At 38.8% G+C, this 18,097-nt stretch overlaps 1 protein-coding gene across 2 annotated transcripts; it reads right to left on the bottom strand.

Moving 5' to 3' along the window:
- Positions 1-4,150: 4,150 nt before the first annotated feature.
- On the bottom strand, positions 4,151-17,693 carry LOC122845544 (tumor necrosis factor receptor superfamily member 14-like). 2 transcript variants are annotated; one of them, XM_044141903.1, is made up of 11 exons: positions 17,331-17,693; positions 16,945-17,068; positions 14,015-14,151; positions 9,557-9,650; positions 9,320-9,445; positions 8,510-8,665; positions 8,278-8,365; positions 8,017-8,192; positions 7,900-7,931; positions 7,762-7,807; positions 4,152-7,490 (listed from the first exon to the last, which is right to left on the bottom strand). In XM_044141903.1, the coding sequence occupies exons 3-11, from the start codon at positions 14,132-14,134 to the stop codon at positions 7,447-7,449; spliced, it is 882 nt and encodes a 293-aa protein (XP_043997838.1). In that variant the 5' UTR covers positions 14,135-14,151; positions 16,945-17,068; positions 17,331-17,693; the 3' UTR covers positions 4,152-7,446. The 2 variants fall into 2 exon arrangements, with proteins under 2 accessions (XP_043997760.1, XP_043997838.1); XM_044141825.1 differs by lacking the exon at positions 16,945-17,068 and having other exon boundaries at positions 4,151-7,490.
- Between the last annotated feature and the right edge of the window lie 404 nt (positions 17,694-18,097).

The raw sequence follows: 18,097 nt of genomic DNA, 5'->3' as shown, positions 1-18,097 counted from the left end.
GTCTTGAATGCTTGCTTGTTATTGGTCCACTTTTGACGCATCTTACGCATTGGGGAGGAGGAGCGTCAAGGGAATATTATTTTACAATGGCGGACAACCGAAAATATGACAGCGGAGCGCAGAAAAGAAGGAAGAGAAAAGAAAAAGAGCATCGCGCCAAAGAGGCGACAATCAAAATGCCTAAACTGACAGGCTTTTTTAAACCTGTTAGCGGAGATGGAGCAGAAACCTCATTATCCCCGCTCCTCAAACCCTTAGCTATGCTAACACCGGCACTAAGATCCCGCCAGAACCTTTAACCGTGACTGAGTCGGTGGCTGGACTGGCGTCTGTGGAGTCAGAGTCGGTGGAAGCGGGATCTTCTTCCGCAGATGGAAAGACGACTGTGGATCCGCAGTACCGATCCGGCGCATTTGGGGGAAATTGACGAGTCCGCGAGCTTACTGGGCTGAGCGAGGACCGGAGAGCTGTCAAAATATGAATGTTGGCTTTCAAGCATCAGAACGGGTGTACAAGCATCAAAAGCGTCACTTCTCCAAATCTCACTTTAAACGCAAGATGTTAAATGGTGAGTATATCGAAGACCGTGGCTGCTCTACTCTCCATCCACCGGAGCTGCATTTTGTTTTGCATGCCGCATTTTCAGCAATGCTAATACTCAGTCAAACTTTGAAACTGGTTTCAGTGACTGGAAGCACGCAACTGAAAGCAAATGCCTAAACTTTAAAAAATCCTTCAGAGGGCAGCACTTTGGACTTACCTGGGTCAGGATATTTTCTGAAAACTACAGTATGCCTGATCTCTTTTTTCTAGAAGATATTGTTTATATCCATGTTCTGTCTGACTGGCAGAGAAGCACTTTTTTGACATTTATTTCCTCCACTATTTACCAAGAACTTTAAAACCAAAGAAACAGTTTGAGTTTTGATATATTCCACTTGTACTTATATGAACTTGTAAATGCTGGGGATATTTGTATAAATATTGTTTTACTCGCTTTGCTTTGTAAAAGTATATTTGAGCATTGCACTTTCTTGCACTCAATCTGTTTTATAGTTTGTGTTGAAGTCCAGGCAACAATAACTATTCAGTGATTTTATTTTGTGATGCAAGCATCATATTCTAGTTTCAACCCCAACATGTGGTTTAGTCTTTCTAGAAAAGAGTTCAGAGTTGTTTGTAGTTTGTGACAACTGGCTTATTAAAGTTGTAGGTTGTCAAAACTTACTGTCTGGTCATTTTCTGCTCATCCTCTAAAACAAAACAAAACATATATATATTTATATATATATATTTTTTTTTTACTCTAGCCCAGGGGCCCCCATCCTCCTAAATCCGGCCCTGCCGTTAACCATAATTCTGCTGGAGATGTCTCGATACAGCAGTCCCACCCACTCTACAAACCTCCCGGTGGGGTGTCATATTTAAATATGCATGGCATATATATGTTCCCAAAAGGGAGAAGGCAGGTATCAGTAAAATATAATGGCGAACACACAGGTCTTTTCATTCGGACAGATAGCCTTTTCGCTCATGGTTCGCTCTCTTCTCTGCCGCTAAGCCTCATGGGAAAACACATAACAACATAACAGCACCCTCTAACCGCTACAATATTTTAGTAAATACGCTGAAGAACGGCAAACACTTGGAAGGCGACGCCTAACAGCTAAAGGCACTGGAGCCTCATCATGGTGGGTTCGTCCAGCTGAGTTTTGATATATTCCACTTGTACTTATATGAACTTGTAAATGCTGGGGATATTTGTATAAATATTGTTTTACTCGCTTTGCTTTGTAAAAGTATATTTGAGCATTGCACTTTCTTGCACTCAATCTGTTTTATAGTTTGTGTTGAAGTCCAGGCAACAATAACTATTCAGTGATTTTATTTTGTGATGCAAGCATCATATTCTAGTTTCAACCCCAACATGTGGTTTAGTCTTTCTAGAAAAGAGTTCAGAGTTGTTTGTAGTTTGTGACAACTGGCTTATTAAAGTTGTAGGTTGTCAAAACTTACTGTCTGGTCATTTTCTGCTCATCCTCTAAAACAAAACAAAACATATATATATTTATATATATATTTTTTTTTTTTACTCTAGCCCAGGGGCCCCCATCCTGACTCCAGCCCAGGGGCCCCCATCCTCCTAAATCCGGCCCTGACTGTTAGGTTCCCGAGTTGTTGAGTCGCTTTGGAATTGATATGATTTTAGGTTCACTATTATTTTGTATTCCTTAAGTAGTTTTTATTTCATAAAATCAGTCTTGTTTCTGTTTTCTGTCAAGTCTCCTGGTTTTGGCCAGGAAACATCTACTTTGCGATCAACGCCCCGCCCGGCACTTTTTTCAGTCGTTATATTTTTTTAATCCGTTGTTAACAAACGTGTTTTTCCGAGCCGCCTTTAAACGCAGCGTGAGCGTCCGACGTAACATTCCCAAGCTAAGCATAGTGAGTCGAGCAATGCTGTTGGGTGCAGGTAATTATCCGCTTGTAGTTTTATGATTAATGCTGATGATCAGGTGAAAAGAGACCTGGAGAAACTTCACCCTGGGAAAATCCCTGGTCCCGACAATATCAGCCCGACGGTCCTAAAGACATGTTCTGGTCAGTTAAATGGAGTCTGCAGTAACTCTTTAGGCTCCATAAAGTACCAGAACCATGGAAAATATGGTGCTTGATCCCAGTGCCAAAGGAGGTTGTTCCAAAAGCACTTGAACGATTATAGACCCGTAACTCTGACCTCTCACATTATGAAGGTTTTGAAGAGGCTGGTTCTGGTACATCTGAGGACTCTGGTGGATATACTGCCCAGGAACCTCTCCAATTTGCAGTAACAGCTGCACAGTGGATGATGCAGTTATGTGCTGCAGAAGGCACATATATCAAGTGATAAACTTGGCACCATTGTCCTTATCCTTTTCTTTGACTTTTCATAAGCCTTCAACAACATCCAGGCAGAGTTACTAATTGAGTTAGGATTAAAATGGACATAGACTCATCACCTGGCTCATCGACTATCTGACAGCCAGACCTCAGTTTGTAAGATTACAGAGCTGCATGTCAGACAGTCTGATATGTAACACTGCAGCTCCCCAGGGAGTTGTGCTGTCTCCCTTTCTATTCACCACCTACTGCTGAAAGGAGCCAGGATTTATCAGTGTACGTGTCACAGAGGATATGAAAATGATATTCATCCTTTCCAATACAGACATCAGGTAGAGTCGCCAGGTATTAACAACAGTCACATCCACAAAATGAAAGAACACTTTGATGTACCACCGCTTGTTTCTACGTCTGTGGGGATACATGGCCACACACTGTTCAACAAGATCCACCCCACCCATGTGTTGGTTATAAAGGGCCACCCTGTGGACACTGATCTTTGTTTTTTCATCAGCCATCTTTGGGCCATGTCTTCAGGGGACTGACCAGTACAGGTCAATGCCATCTGGATGACTGACCTGTCAAGTCAATGTATGACAGTGATGTTTCAACAGAGCAGGTCCCTCTGCCTTCTTCTTTCAGTTGTTTTCCACTCTTGAGTTTCTGACCTGTGCCATTGATGCTTAGGTCTTTCAATGCCTCATGGAACGGAATGCTGCAGAAGAAATTGTCAAAAACAAAAACAAAAGAAAAAAAAAAAAATTTACTCCGTCTCCTAGAAAAGGTGGAAAGTCTCCATCAAAGTCATTGTCTTGGACTTTCCAGACATATATATTTTCAGGGTTGGGTGCAGGCAGGTGCCTTGTGAATGTTGCTCTGGGCAGGTACCATGTGGATATTTTCCTCAACTCCCTCATTATGCTGACCTCCCTCTGCATCCTGTCCATCATCATCTTGACATTCAGCATCCTGACTGTCTGCGTCACCCTTCATCATCCACATCTCCCATGTCTCTAGTGTCCTCTGGCAGTCACTCCTCATCACTGCTGCCTCATCATCAGAGGAGTCAGAGATTTTTCAGGACTATTCTAGTGTTCCTTATGCTTTGCTGCAATTGTGGTCTAATTTTACTAACACAAACTACAACTGATCTGCACAAAAAAAACAAAAAAAAACTAACTTATAAATAGATAGATTTATTCAACAGACTCGTGGTTCAAGAAGAGATGATACACAATGTATAAAAAAACAAGAAAAAATAAAATCTTACATAAGACTTGCATACCAATATTTACACAGAGCCGACTGGTATCGTAGCACACTGAGAGGGAAGTGAAAACATTACAATAAGACTGTTCAATGAGCTGCTGAAGTGACACATAAACCTGTATATCAAATTTCTCACAAGTGCCTGGCATGTTCTGACATGTGCGTTACAAAACATTTCACTTTCACTGCTGAACCTGGGATCCTTAAGCCGAATTCTCAGAGTCACATTTTATGTTAATTACAAATATAAATACTTAGGACTGTGAGAATCTATGTCCACTCTGAAAATGTGTGTGCCTTTCAGTGATGTTATCAGCAGGAAGTGTGTCAAATTAGAAGCAGCCTGGAGGCAGAGTGACCACAGGTTGACTAACTAGAGGAAGTAAGAATTGTTAACCGTTGGGTCATGGGACCCACGCTTGAGGAATCAGCTACATACTGAGAGACACTTCAATGTCTAGAACAGATGGTGGATTGATTGTGTGTTTTGCCGCTGGGTATTTTGTTTTTCCCCTCCCCTGTATAAACAAGCTGTAACACACTGTAACCTAGGAAACAATCACTGTAAGCTAGGGACTGTCCTCAGGAAAATAAAAGTCAGAGCGGGAAAAGAAACTTTAGAGTGTGAGTTCAAAGACTAAGATGGGGATGTCTTTGGCCTCACTCTCCACTAGAGTGTAAAATTTATATCAATTGTCTTCCTCTTCTTTCTTTTATTAAGGTTGAACCTGGCAGTCATTATAAGCAACCTTAAGCTTCTGTATGCTAGCTTTTTAAAATTTACACCACAAAGGAGCTGTATACAAGAATGTACAGTAAACATTAAACAGGTTTATTTCTACCTCATCAGTGCACATATGAGATTTCCTCCCCAGAATGTTTGCCTGGGCGAACAACAAGAAACACTGCTGATAAATATCATCATCATCACAGAGCTGCTCTGTGATGTACTGACCCAGATATTTAGTTTTAGTTGTTTCTCTGCTTTAGTCCGACATACCAGTGCAACAGTTTTCTTAGCATTTTACTGCACATTAAATCTCAACCCATAATCAGAGCAGATATTCAGTAACTGATGAAAACCAGAACTGCTAGGTGAGAGGTACATAAAGTGATTGATCAAAGTATCACTAATTATACATCCAGTTTTACTGAGGTTCATTCCTTTTGACAGGTCAACCATTTACAAGTTAAACAAGGCAGGTAAAAGAAGTGAATCCTGACGCTCACCATTACTCACACCAAAGGAAGCAGAAATGTTATTGCCCCATTTTACTTGAATTTTCTGGTTAGAATACCAGTAAACAAAAATTTGTATAATAATATCTGGAAGTCAGCAATGATTGACATCCAATGTGTTGGACATATGATGAATCTAAATTTCCTTCCTATTTGAAATAATATTTTCTAAACTAAATTAATAATATTGTTACATAGATATTCCTGCATATGAGCATGTTTTTACTTCTAGGATCCTCCTAAAACAGAAGGACTGACAGGATATTCCAAGAAAGGTCAACAAGTGTGTCTGTCAGCCATCTTGGATTCTAATTACATCGGGGGCTAAAGCGGTGCTTATGGCGCCCCCTACAAAATGCCACCCTGGGCGGTTGCCCATATCAGAAACCGCCACTGCTCTCATCAGATTTAAGACAGGACTCTGGCTGGTCCGCTCCAAAATGTTAACTTCCAGTCAAAAAATTACTTTAAACATAAATACAGCAGGGCTGAAAAAAGTTGGTGCTGGACTCTGTTGATGTTGACTGCATAGCAGACTGCAGTGTGGTGGCACCTTTGAGCCTCCATACTGGACATACAATCTGTGTGTCATCAATAAATACAATGTTTTTATCATCAAGTTTATTACAATCAACACTATCAGAATCTATAATCACAGACTCAGTGAATCTATAATTCACTAGTAGCCAACAACATGACTAGTGTGTCATGTTGATTTTTTTAATTCAGTTTTTATAATGACTTCCACTGAAACATTGTAGCTGTTACTAACTAAATATTAAGTTTGTTGCTTAGAGGTGGCACACTTCACCTGAGCCAGAAAATAAAGATAAATCTATAACTTGGTTTAAATATTCAAAATGCTTATTTTGAATATTATATATATATATATATGCTCTTCAAAGAGATATCAAATCAAGTCAGAGCTTGATTATATTATTATTATTACAGTCAGAAGCAGAAAATTCAACACAGCAACAACTCCAGTTTCAGAAGGTTTTCTTCATCTCAGCTGGCATCTAAATTAACTTCTTGTCTAAAATTACATCACCTATAGTCTCTACTGAGCAGAACAAATGAACCAATGAATGGCCCTGGTAATTCATGTTTTCATCACTTTGCCACAACAGTCACTATGGTGAATGTCTTTGTGAAAATAAATGGATAACTGTATTTTAAAAGATGAAATTTATTATGTACAGTTATTCACTTGAGCATTTCTATCTGCAAAAGAAAAACAACTTATTGTTTTTCTTTTGCAGTTTAGTATTACAGTTTTTAAACTGTAATACTATTTGTTCAGGTGTTTTTAGGTTTTCATAAACTCTGAAACATATTAGCAATATTAACATTTTATATCAGGTTTCTGTGAAGCAGAATATGAATATGAATAAAATGATCTTAAAGCTGGTGGATCTTGGGGCGTGCTCCAGTGGCGTAGAGGTTAGCGCACCCCACGTTTGGAGGCCTTCAGTCCTCGACGCAGCCGTCGCCGGTTCGATTCCCAGACCCGACGATACTTGCTGCATGTCTTCCCCCTTTCCTGTCAGCCTACTGTTGAATAAGGGACACTAGAGCCCACAAAAAGGACCCTGTGGTGGGGAAAAAAAACAACAAAAAAAAAAGCTGGTGGATCTCACTGATGAGACCAGGATCATCAGGTTTCATTATAAAACTGTATAAATGTCTCAGGTTGGTTTCACATGAAGTAATTCATTTACTGATGATGGTGGTAGGACTTCGCCCTGCAATCAGTATTCATTGTGATCTTCTGCAAGACAGTCCACCTGTCTTCCCTATTGGTGCTGGTCACTCCTGATTTAATCCCCGCTTCACCCATCTCTGTCATTGTGTCCTTTTGCAAGACAGTCCATCTGTCTTGCAAGTTGGTGCTGATCATTGCTGGTTTAAGCCCCGCTCCACCGACCTTGGTCGTTGTGTCCTTCTGCGAGACAGTTCACCTCTCTTTCCTGCTGGTGCTGATCAGACGACCTGGTGGTGTCCATGTTTGGTAGCATCACTTCTGTTAGACTGCCCCAGGGAGGCTGTGGCTACTAGCTAGTAGCTTGCCACCATCAGTGTGTGAGTGTGTGTTTGTGGTTCTGTATAGAGAAAAGGCACCAAACCTATTAGATTTTAATGGAAACATCCAGACAGCTGCTCAACCAGAATCCTTCATAGTCAGATTTTAGACTATATAGACGTTTATTTCATTCCTTAGAGAAAATAATCAATCTCAGTCTTTCAGAACAGTGACCAGAAACAGTTATCTATTGTATATTATTGTTAGTAGTAACAATAATAATAATAATAATAATAATAATAATAATAATAATAATAATAATAATATGTAAAGAACAATGTTCTTCTTACCTGGTAAATTTAAACAGGCTACCTGTTCTTTTCCTTCTTCTTGGTCCTTTCATGTAGAAAACAAGACAAATTATTGACTAAACTAAATATTGTTATCAATATCTGTTCACATTACAGTTCAGTTAGAAACCTACTTACCCTTTGGGTTTTTTGTCGTTTTATACAAATATCTGTTAAAAATGAAATGTTACAATTATTAAAACAGTAAAAAATAAAATCCTGACAATATTTTAACTACAGTTTTCTTCAACTCACTTGGTATTGGATTTTTTTTAGTTTTCAAAAAAACACCACCACCAATCGATGCTGCAACTAATAAAAACATCAGAACACCGATCACAATTCCTGCGATGTTGGAACTTTTTTCTCCACATTCAGCATCAGTTGAAGTTGTTCCTGCTTTTATCAGATGAAGGTTTTCTTTTTCACATCTGAAATAACAGAAACATGAATCCAGGTAAATCACTTGGTAAAACAAGCTGCTGTGTTTATGCTGTTTGTAAGAGACCAGCTTACTGTGTGTGAGGCTGACATGACAACATTGTTCCATTAGAAAATGATCCTCTGCTGCATTCAGAGCATTCTGTGTCTGTGGAGGCTGTTCCTGGATAAACACAAATCAGTTTAAAGTCAGAAGATTCTGATCTGATTTTTAGTTCTGACCAACATGTAACTCAGTTTATTCTTTTCAAAAGTCAGAATTCATCTAAAAATAAAACATATATGTGTTGAAGAGAATCAGACCAACCATTCCTGCTGATGTAATGTCCTGGTTCACAGCTCCTGTGTTTCTGTGCTACAACACAACTTCCTGATTTAAAGTCTGTACAGTAGAATCCCTCCATTGGTTCACAAACTGTGTCTACAGATTGTTTACATTGTCGCTTTTCCTTCAGACCAGCTCCTGTGAACATTTACAGATTACATATGAATGGAGAAAACTAACAGCAACATGATGAACCTCACTTAAGTGAGACAGAATAGTTTCTCCAAGTGAATGAAAAGAGACATCTCAATAAATGATTTTCTATTACACAAAATTAAATATTTAGGCTTAATTCAGTCCATTAGAACCAGAACCTCGAGGTTCTCCAATACTGCGTGTCTGCAAACATCAGCAGACTTGAACACAGCTGCTGCGCTCTCACATCCCACCCACAATAGATTGTATAAAGGAAAAGCTCACTGCCTGGTGTAGAACTGAAATGCATGTTAAACCCTTGGTGCGAGAACTGCCAGTGGAAAAGCACCTCTAGAAGCTAGAGAGGTATTTGCCCACAGATGCCCCCATGTAGAACTGCCCTTGCCCACCTGCAGTGTGTGATTAAATCATTATTGTGTAATTATATCATGAAAAATAGCATGCTGAAAAGGACCAAGAACATGGAGTTCAATCAATGAGATATTTTTCTTCTGTAAGATAAAAGTCATTCTAAAGATATTGGGTCTTACATCTTTAAACTCTGCATATATTTTGAACACAGGTGTTTGTGGCCTTAAATTATTTTTTTATGCAAGAATAAAAAAACATGTTGAAAAGTCACAAACATAACCATACTTGAATCACAGGTAGAACATGGATTACATCTCTTTAGTCCGTTTGGCAGGTCCATATACGTCCCATCAGAACATCTCTGACAAGATGTACTTTTAAACTCTGTACAGTCTATTCTGACTCGATGGCCTGTTGGAAAATAAACAGTTTATTGTTTGGGTTGCATGATGAACAATGAAAGCAGCCAACCTATAACAGAGTTTATATCAGAATAATCAGTAATTCATAACAGGAACATACCAATAGGACACATAGGACAGCACTCTTCTCCTATCTTGTATTCAGTTAGATGACATGTGATGGAATCGACTCTGAAGTCTCTCATCAGAATCACCTGTGAAAAGGAAAAATATTTTTCTAACAATTAGGATCAGATTCTAGCTGACAGCAGCATTTCCCTTTAAGGTCAGTTCTTGTTTTCCCTGATTTGATGACACCTTTCAGCAGGTCTATGTCAGCATAACATTAATTTATACCAACAGTTATTTATATTATTAGATTAGTTTCTAGTACAGGTCAACCTGTCCTTACCATTAATTGCTGCAATTATTGAATTTAATTCAGTCTAGGGCTGAAACGATTCCTCCAATCCTTTGAGTCCCTCGATTATTAAAATTCCTTGAGGAAAACGTTTCTGCCTCAAAGCTTCGTTAAATGATGTTTTATTATGTGGCGGACCATGATTCGCTCGGGTCATTATTTGTGTTGCGCAGCGCTCTTACTTCCACCTATAAGTTGATGTGAAGTGCTAGCAGCATGGTGTTTAATTGTGTGGCATTTTGTCAGGTTTTGTTGACAAATAAGGATTGTTGAATTTGTAGCTTGATGGTTGGAGTACAAAAGCTTTTTTGCTGATGGAATGGCGTCATCACGGTTTTGGAGCGAACAGTATGAATGGAGAGAGAGAGAGAGTGAGAGAGAGATCCGATTCCTCGATTAATTGTAAAAATATTCTAGAGTACTCATTACTAAAATATTCTTTTACAACAGTGTGACTATCCCCTCCTGTCCAGTAGAGCTCTCAATCATTTATTTGACATAAATAAATGATTGTTTTTATGAATCCGCTTGTCTGTCTCCCATTTTTGTTGTAGCCTACGAGTGGGGCATGACAAATGGGGGCTCGTCAGTTTGAATCCGGGTTGGAGATCAGCTGTCAGGTAGTGTGTTTTGATTTGTGAACTCTGGCTTGTTGGGGGACGTTGACGAGCATGTTTGGTTTGGTGAGTGAAGCAGCCATTGTACATCTGTTTGGAGAGAGTGTGTTTGTGTAGCAGTTTAAGTGATCGCTCCCATACAATCGTAGTAAGTCGCGACGGTTCTGTCCCTGTTAGGCTTAACAACAACTTCCTTTATGGAGTTTGTTGTGGGGGATTTTAGTGTGGTGTGAATGTGGGCAGAGCAGTTGTCTCGGGAGCACATCCGGAGTTGCAGGGGGGGTCGCCATTTATTGGATGGTTTTCCAGACTCTCGGGCGCTAGTGCATAAAAACCCATCACGGTAACACCCGAAGACTAGGGGGGGAGATTAGTTAGATTCTGGTTAGGCAGTTAGAGGGACGGGGTCACAGTGACCCTGTGGTTGTTTTGGGATTGTGGGAGCTCAGAGTGCTGCTGGTAGGGTTGGAATTCAGGTGTTTGGTGACTAATTGTTAATGTTATGGCTGCTGTTGACAAGTTTTTGCGAGATCCGTCTGAAGAGGGGTTGGAGCGCTACACACGCAAACAATTGTTAAAGATTGTTGAACATTTTAAACTAGAGGTCAGTCTAAGGATAATATTAGAGCTATCCTTAAAGCTAATCTAACTGACTCAGGTGTGTTAGGACCAGCTAAATTGCAGGCTACCGAGACGTGGTTGGATACTGATGCTTTTGACACTAGCTTGACTTCTGAACAGAAGCGGGAGCTGCTTTTGCTGGAGGCTGCGATAGAACAGAAAAGATTAGATGTGAAAAAACTGGAGTTGGAAGAACGTAGATCGAGTGGCTAGGGAGAAGTTGACCTCTTCTCAGGAGAAAATGAAGCACATCTATGACCGTAAGGTGGAAAGTCTGTGTTTTAGTCCTGGTGATCAAGTACTTGCATTAGTACCAGTTGTCAGCTCCCCCTTTCAGGCTAAATTTACAGGCCCATTTACAGTTCTGCACAAGCTGTCAGATCAAAACTATTTGCCGTCAATGCCAAGGCGGAGGAAGTCAACACAACTTTGCCATGTAAATTTATTAAAACCATACCATACTCAGGATTCACAGGTGTCTGCCAGTAAAGATGAGGAGGCATAGTTTGATAAGACTGTCTCTGTAGTTACTACAGTGGGTGATTTGGGTTTCTTGTCTGCACTTGAAAACGATGAGATAATTCCACCTAATGAGAGTTTGTTGACTGGCAGGCTAAACAATTCTGATGCATTGAGGAATCTGGATTCTTTATTTGCACACTTGTCTCAGGAGGGGGTCGCGGAGTTGACTGCTATGTTTAATGAATATAATTGTTTGTTTGGTGACATGCCCAGTAGAACACACTTAATTCAACATATCGATGCAGGTGAGGCACAACCCATTCGGCAGCACTTTTACAGAATATCTGAAGGGAAGCAGAAGGTCATGGACGAGTAGATTCGGTACATGCTTGATAATGGTATTGCTGAACCCTCTGCATCTAGTTGGGCATCACTATGTTTGTTGGTTGAGAAAGCTGACAAAAGTTTTCGATTTTGTACTGATTACTGGAAAGTGAACCTGGTTATAAAATCTGAAGCTTACCCTATGCCACGCATGGAAGACTGTGTTGATTAGGTTGGTTTAGCTCAGTTTGTCAGCAAATTTGATTTATTATTGACAAATTCCATTGTCTGAGAGAGCTAAAGAGATCTCTGCCTTTATAACTCCCTTTGGTCTGTTCGCTTATTCTGTAATGAGTTTCGGATTGCAAAATGCACCAGCAACGTTTCAGCGTCTCACATGGTTGTATCTGGGTTGGAGGGATGTACCATATATTTGGATGATGTGGTGGTTTTTAGTGATAGGTGGAATGAACATTTGGCTCACATACGTAAGCTGTTTGAACGACTGGCTGAAGCACACCTGACCATTAACTTGTCCAAGTGTGAGTTTGCTAAGGCCACTGTTACCTATCAGGGTAAGGTGGTGGGGCAAGGGACAGTGTGTCCAGTGGAAGCTAAAGTAACTTCAGTTTTGCACCATCCTGTACCAACCACAAAAAAGAACTCCAGCGGTTCCTGGGTCTCGTGGGGTTCTACCGCAGTTTTTGTAAGAACTTCTCTACGGTGGTTTCTCCATTGACAGAGTTGCTGAAGGATAAGGTGAAGTACACTTGGTCAGCTTCCTGTCAGAAAGCTTTTGATATCAAATCTGTTATCTGTTCTTCTCCTGTTCTTGCACGACTGCATCATCCTTTTGACCTGCATGTAGATGCGAGTGATGTAGGTGCAGGTGCTGTCTTATTTCAGCAAGATGATGATGGGGTTGATCGACCTTGAGTTTCTATTCTAAAAAATTCAACCATTTTCAGGTGAACTATTCTGTCATTGAAAAAGAGATATTGGCATTAATTTGGGCTTTCCAGCATTTTGAGTTTACCTGGATTCTGGCAGTGTTCTTCTGGTAGACTATACCGATCACAAACCCTTAACATTTTTGCATTCATTGCAGTGTCCGAATCACAGATTGATGCGATGGATGTTGTTTTTGCAGCCTTATTGCCTGGATATCCGCCATATCAGAGGCTCGGACAATATTGTGGCAGATGCGTTGTCCAGGGCACCTTGTCCCTAGATTTAAATGTTATGCCTTTAATTTTCATTCCCCTTCTCTACAAGTTTCTTATAGGCTTCTCCAGTGGCTAGAGTGGGTGAGCTGTTGAGGTGGGGATTGAATGGGTGATTGTGGTAAGGCAGCAAAGTCTGTTAATGTTATTGTCACCTAGTTGTTTAGTTGAATTGCTGTGTCTTTTTGGAGTTCCATTAGGGTCTCCATTTTTATGGGGGGGAGTGTAACGATCCCCTCCTGTCCAGTAGGGGTCTCTAGTCCACTATTTGTTTGCTTTTTTGTTCTTCCAGGAAGCAGGTAGATGGGCTGTTAATTGAACGCACCGGGTGGCTGATAAATACTGACATCCAGTCAGTCACCAGGTCTGCTTGATTGGCCTACGGACCAGGCCGGAACAAGAAGCATTGGTCCACACTTCTCTCGGACTGGCTGAGCACTTATCCCAGCACATATTTTTGATACAAATAAATGATTGTTTCTATGGATCCGCTCGTCTGTCTACCATTTTTGCCATAGCCTACGAGTGGGGCGTGACAACAGCCCTAATTCAGTTTATTTATAAAATAAATTTGATTACATATTTCTCTTTTTGCTTTTCTGTGAAATCTAAATGTTTTGAAGAGAACAAAAACAACAATAACATAATCATTAACATCAGTACATGTCATTTGTTTCCACCTCTGACAGTAAAACCTTCTGGCAAAATTTCTATACATTTTAAAATATGGATTTTGTGTGTAGCAAACACAGAGATTTGTTTTCAAGACATATCAAACTTAAAAAGACAAGTAAATAAATCATGGATCTGATTCTGAAGACAGATTTTAAATCATCCATAAATTTACCATTTTGTAAAAAATAACACTTTTCTAATATAGATATCCATTGTTTTGTCATAAATAAATTTACCAGCATCACAAATGTTGTTGCCCAAGATATCATTGTCAAAGGCAGAATGAGGATGAAACTTGTCTGGAACAGAAAACATCCTCTCATAGAGATGCAGGATGAACCAAATTGTGACTCCATATGCTGAAAGTCAACATCTGTAAAACAAGAAACACAAACACATTGTTAACCTGTAGAAACTCTGGGAACTGTAGCATGAAGCATGAAGCAGGGCTGCAGAATATTATGAAATCATGCAGCATGTGATACTGTTGTTGAATGTTGAAGTAATAATATGACTTGATAAATAAATGGCTAAACATTAGTGCTGCAGTAACATTTTTCTGATTACATATTATTTTATTCCTGTATATTACTTTTTGATTGATGTCCACTGTTGATATTGTGCTGCGAATAAGGTGTTTATTTTTTTATTATATTTATTCAAATATTGTATGAAACTAATTCGAAATTAGGTTTGTAGTTTAGGCGCGCTACCCAACGGGTCATCGCGTCACGTGATCTCGCGGTTTGGAAATCCCCTTGTTCACGCGCTCAACGCGAACTTTTAAGGCAAAACCTTGGTACCTTTCAGCGATAAACAACAACAGCAGCTTATTAACCTAAGCAAATAAACTATGACAGGTTTCATGTCTAGTCTGTTTTACTGGTGTGGTAATAAACAATTAGTCTGTTTCACTTTCGTTTCACCCACACATTATAAAACACAGGATTTTGCTAAACAAAGATAAACAATTTTAATTAAACTCTAACCAGTAGCAATACTAGTTTTCATAACTTTGTTTCAAACTAATCCATGAACTACAGAACAGAACTCCATCGAAGATCATATTTTCAGTCTTCCATGTTTCTCCACCCAGTCCTTCGTTTAACAGAGGAAATCAACTACTGTCGTTTAAGGACCTTCATTAAAAACACAGAGGTTAGTTATAAGCAACTAACAATGTAATTTTATCTTACGTCTTTACCGCGATGAAGTTAGTTTTCAGTTGAATGGTCATCATGGTCAGATATTCACTTTACTGTCATAAAATCCGTGGTTTTTGCTCTCTGTCTGTTGCCAGGTTTGCAACACCAGACAGAAAGCTCTGCACATGCGCAGAGTTATGTGCACGCCTCTGCAAACTGAAAAGGGCCGAGTGTCTACCGACCGCATCGACGTTGTTTTCAAGTAGGATATTGGATTTTTGCGCTCCGCGGAGAAAGGGGTGTTTAGCTCAAGGTTGATCCGATTTATTAACGATAAAAGAAGTCTTGTGCGAAATTCTGTTCCTCTGTGAAAATCTGTTTCCCATGTGTCGGGAGCGCGCATTGCAGCCAGAGAGATTATTTTCACGGCGCTTCTGATCGATTTCTCGGTAAAAAGAACTCGGATAATCATGTCGAGGTTGTAACATTTAGTTTAATCGGCAGCTGTTGTTTACAAAATTGTAACGTAATTAAATAAACGAGGTCTTTTTACGCTGTTTTGTGTTATTTTAAACGCCAAGAGAATAGGTCTTTCTTCAACTTTTGTCACTTCAGCCTGACAGAAATAAAAGTCAGTCACCAAACACAATTTTCCAACACGTAGTGTGTATTTTACAATTTTTCATTGCTAATAGAAGAGGATGGAAACTGTCTGATAGCAGGGCACAAAAATTAAGACTTCCTGAAAAGATGAGTGTGTAGACTTCTGGTAAATCTTGTTCTAAAGTAAAATATGACAGATTACTGGATTAAGGAAATTTCTAGTATACTACATGCTACCACACATAACAATTTTTGAGAATTTGGAAACAGTTGCTCTTTATTTCCCAAAGTTATGGGGGGAGGAGAGGAGAGAATGGATATTTCAGCTGCCTGAAATAATCCGTTCCCCCTCCATAAAATGGGAACAAATTGACTTACCAACAAGTCTTTAACTGTGTTTATTCCTTTCATCACCAACAATAAATCATGTAAGTTTGGAAACATTTGCTCTATTTGATAAAGTTATGAGGGGGGACCCATATATTTTAGACATCTGAAATAATCCGTTCCCCCTCCATAAAATGGGAACAAATTAATTTACCAGAAAATCTTTAACTGTTTATTCCTTTCATCACACAGAGAGCGCGCATTGCAGGGGGAACAGATTTTCACAGGGGAACAGAATTTCGCACAACACGTCTTCGCTGTTCTCTATCACTCCCTCCTCAAGCGCTCAGAGGTTTGAGGACCGTCAATTTCCGAACCAAATGCTCCTGTCAATAAATGCCTTGCCTTGTGACCAACTGATACAAAAAGTGATAATTCAGGCTATAACACAAGGCACACCATCCTCTATTAAAATTTTAAGTCATATTCAATAATTTAGATCATTTAATGTTAAATGTTTTCTTCAATGGCTTCCAAATCATGTGCCCCATTAACTGAAAATCAGTGAGAAGTTGTTCTACTAGACTGTATAGATGAAGCACACTCATCTTTATTACATTTTGACCCCTTTTTAATTTTTTAAACTAATTTTATATTTAGAAAATATTTTTTTAAACTTTTCATAACATGTATTACAGGTAACAGATGATCATCACATTTGTTACCTGTAATGTTCAATTACATAAAATTCTAGGACAGGATCTATTTCATTACATGTTCACTTCTTACCTGAAATATGTTAAATACAACAAATATTTACTTAAAGTGTGATCTATTTCATAATATTTACTTGTCACCTTTATCGTTTACTCTGAACTGTTTAATTACACATTAAATGTTTAAAGATGGGCTCTTTCATCTGGTTTGCCTGTTAAATTAAATGTTTACTGCAAAATGTCTAATTATATAATTGTTTACTTTAATCACATAAAATATTTATTTAAAAACATAATAATTCATTATATATATGTTTATTACCTGAAATATTTTAAATATAAAATTTTTACTTAAAATGTGATCCATTTCATCACCTGTTTACATGCAACTTGAAGAGCTTGAATCAAACGTTTCATGAATGTTTACCACATTAAATGATTAAATGAGAGAAAACAGCCACTTCCAACTGAACACATGATGGATGGATGGATGGTTTGCCTGGAAGAGGACATATCAGAAACACGTCAGTATTAATACTGTAAATCTGATAACACTAGTAAAATAGTTTACTTCACAATAATGGAATAACCTCGATATCCACTGAAAAAACTCGGACTATGCTACATAAAAAAATATCAGCCAGACTTAAACAAGGTTGACCCACTTAAATGAACTCAATGTAACTGAACATGAGTCACCGGAGAAAATCATAGCAAAAACATTATGACACACCATCAACAAAGTGAATTCAGACACTCACTAGAATGGACATGTCTGGAGCAAACTCGTAGATAACTTGGGATCTTGGGGAACGTAACATCAGGACATCTCACCGCTGATACACAGGACATTTGTCTCCTTTTCATTAGCTCCGATAGCTTAGCTCCGTTAGCTTAGCCTCCTCACGTTGTTTACAGGCAGAAAACAGTGAAACGAAAGTCAGTTTTCCATCTTTTTACCGTTTCGGTTGTGTGATTGGACATTACATCCAATAACACAGCAAGTTCGTACCATCGCTAAATAATTTTAAGTAACTTAGATTCAAAATATCTGTGACAGTCGTTTCTTCTTCTTCTTCTTCTTCTTTTCTATTATGGCGGATCACAAGCAACTTTAAGGTGCATACCGCCACCTACTGTACATGAGTGTGTAGCTGCATTACTTCACATCTATTAAATTCTATTTTTTAATTTTGTATTCTTAAGATAAATAAACAATGCTTTCCTTAATTTGTGAATATCTGTTATGTTTCCTTCATTTCCTAATATACCTTTAAGATTCCATTCATACTTCTAACTATTCTCTTTAATTCTTTCCTTTTGTGTTCATATGACTTACAGTTCATCAGTATGTGTTCTACATTTTCTTTCTCTCCACATCTCTCACATTTATCATTATTTTTCCTCCCTATTAAATAAAGCATGTCATTTAAGTAGGTATGACCTATTCTTAATCTACTAATTATTATTTCTTCTCTTCTGTTTCTTTCATTAATGCTTCGAATTTGAACTGACTTTTGCACTTCAT

Source organism: Gambusia affinis, linkage group LG01 (assembly GCF_019740435.1).
Source record: "Gambusia affinis linkage group LG01, SWU_Gaff_1.0, whole genome shotgun sequence".
NCBI lineage: Eukaryota > Metazoa > Chordata > Actinopteri > Cyprinodontiformes > Poeciliidae > Gambusia > Gambusia affinis.
This window is presented reverse-complemented; position numbering and strand designations above follow the sequence as displayed.

Excerpts from the sequence above, each read along its gene's own strand:
- LOC122845544 (XM_044141825.1), bottom strand. The coding sequence starts at position 17,436 with ATGAAAAGGAGACAAATGTCCTGTGTATCAGCGGTGAGATGTCCTGAT. Across the intron at positions 9,446-9,556 it reads CTGTCCTATGTGTCCTATTG|GCCATCGAGTCAGAATAGAC; the intron begins GTATGTTCCTGT and ends ATTTTCCAACAG. Across the intron at positions 7,491-7,761 it reads AGCCTGTTTAAATTTACCAG|AACCACAAACACACACTCAC; the intron begins GTAAGAAGAACA and ends TTCTCTATACAG.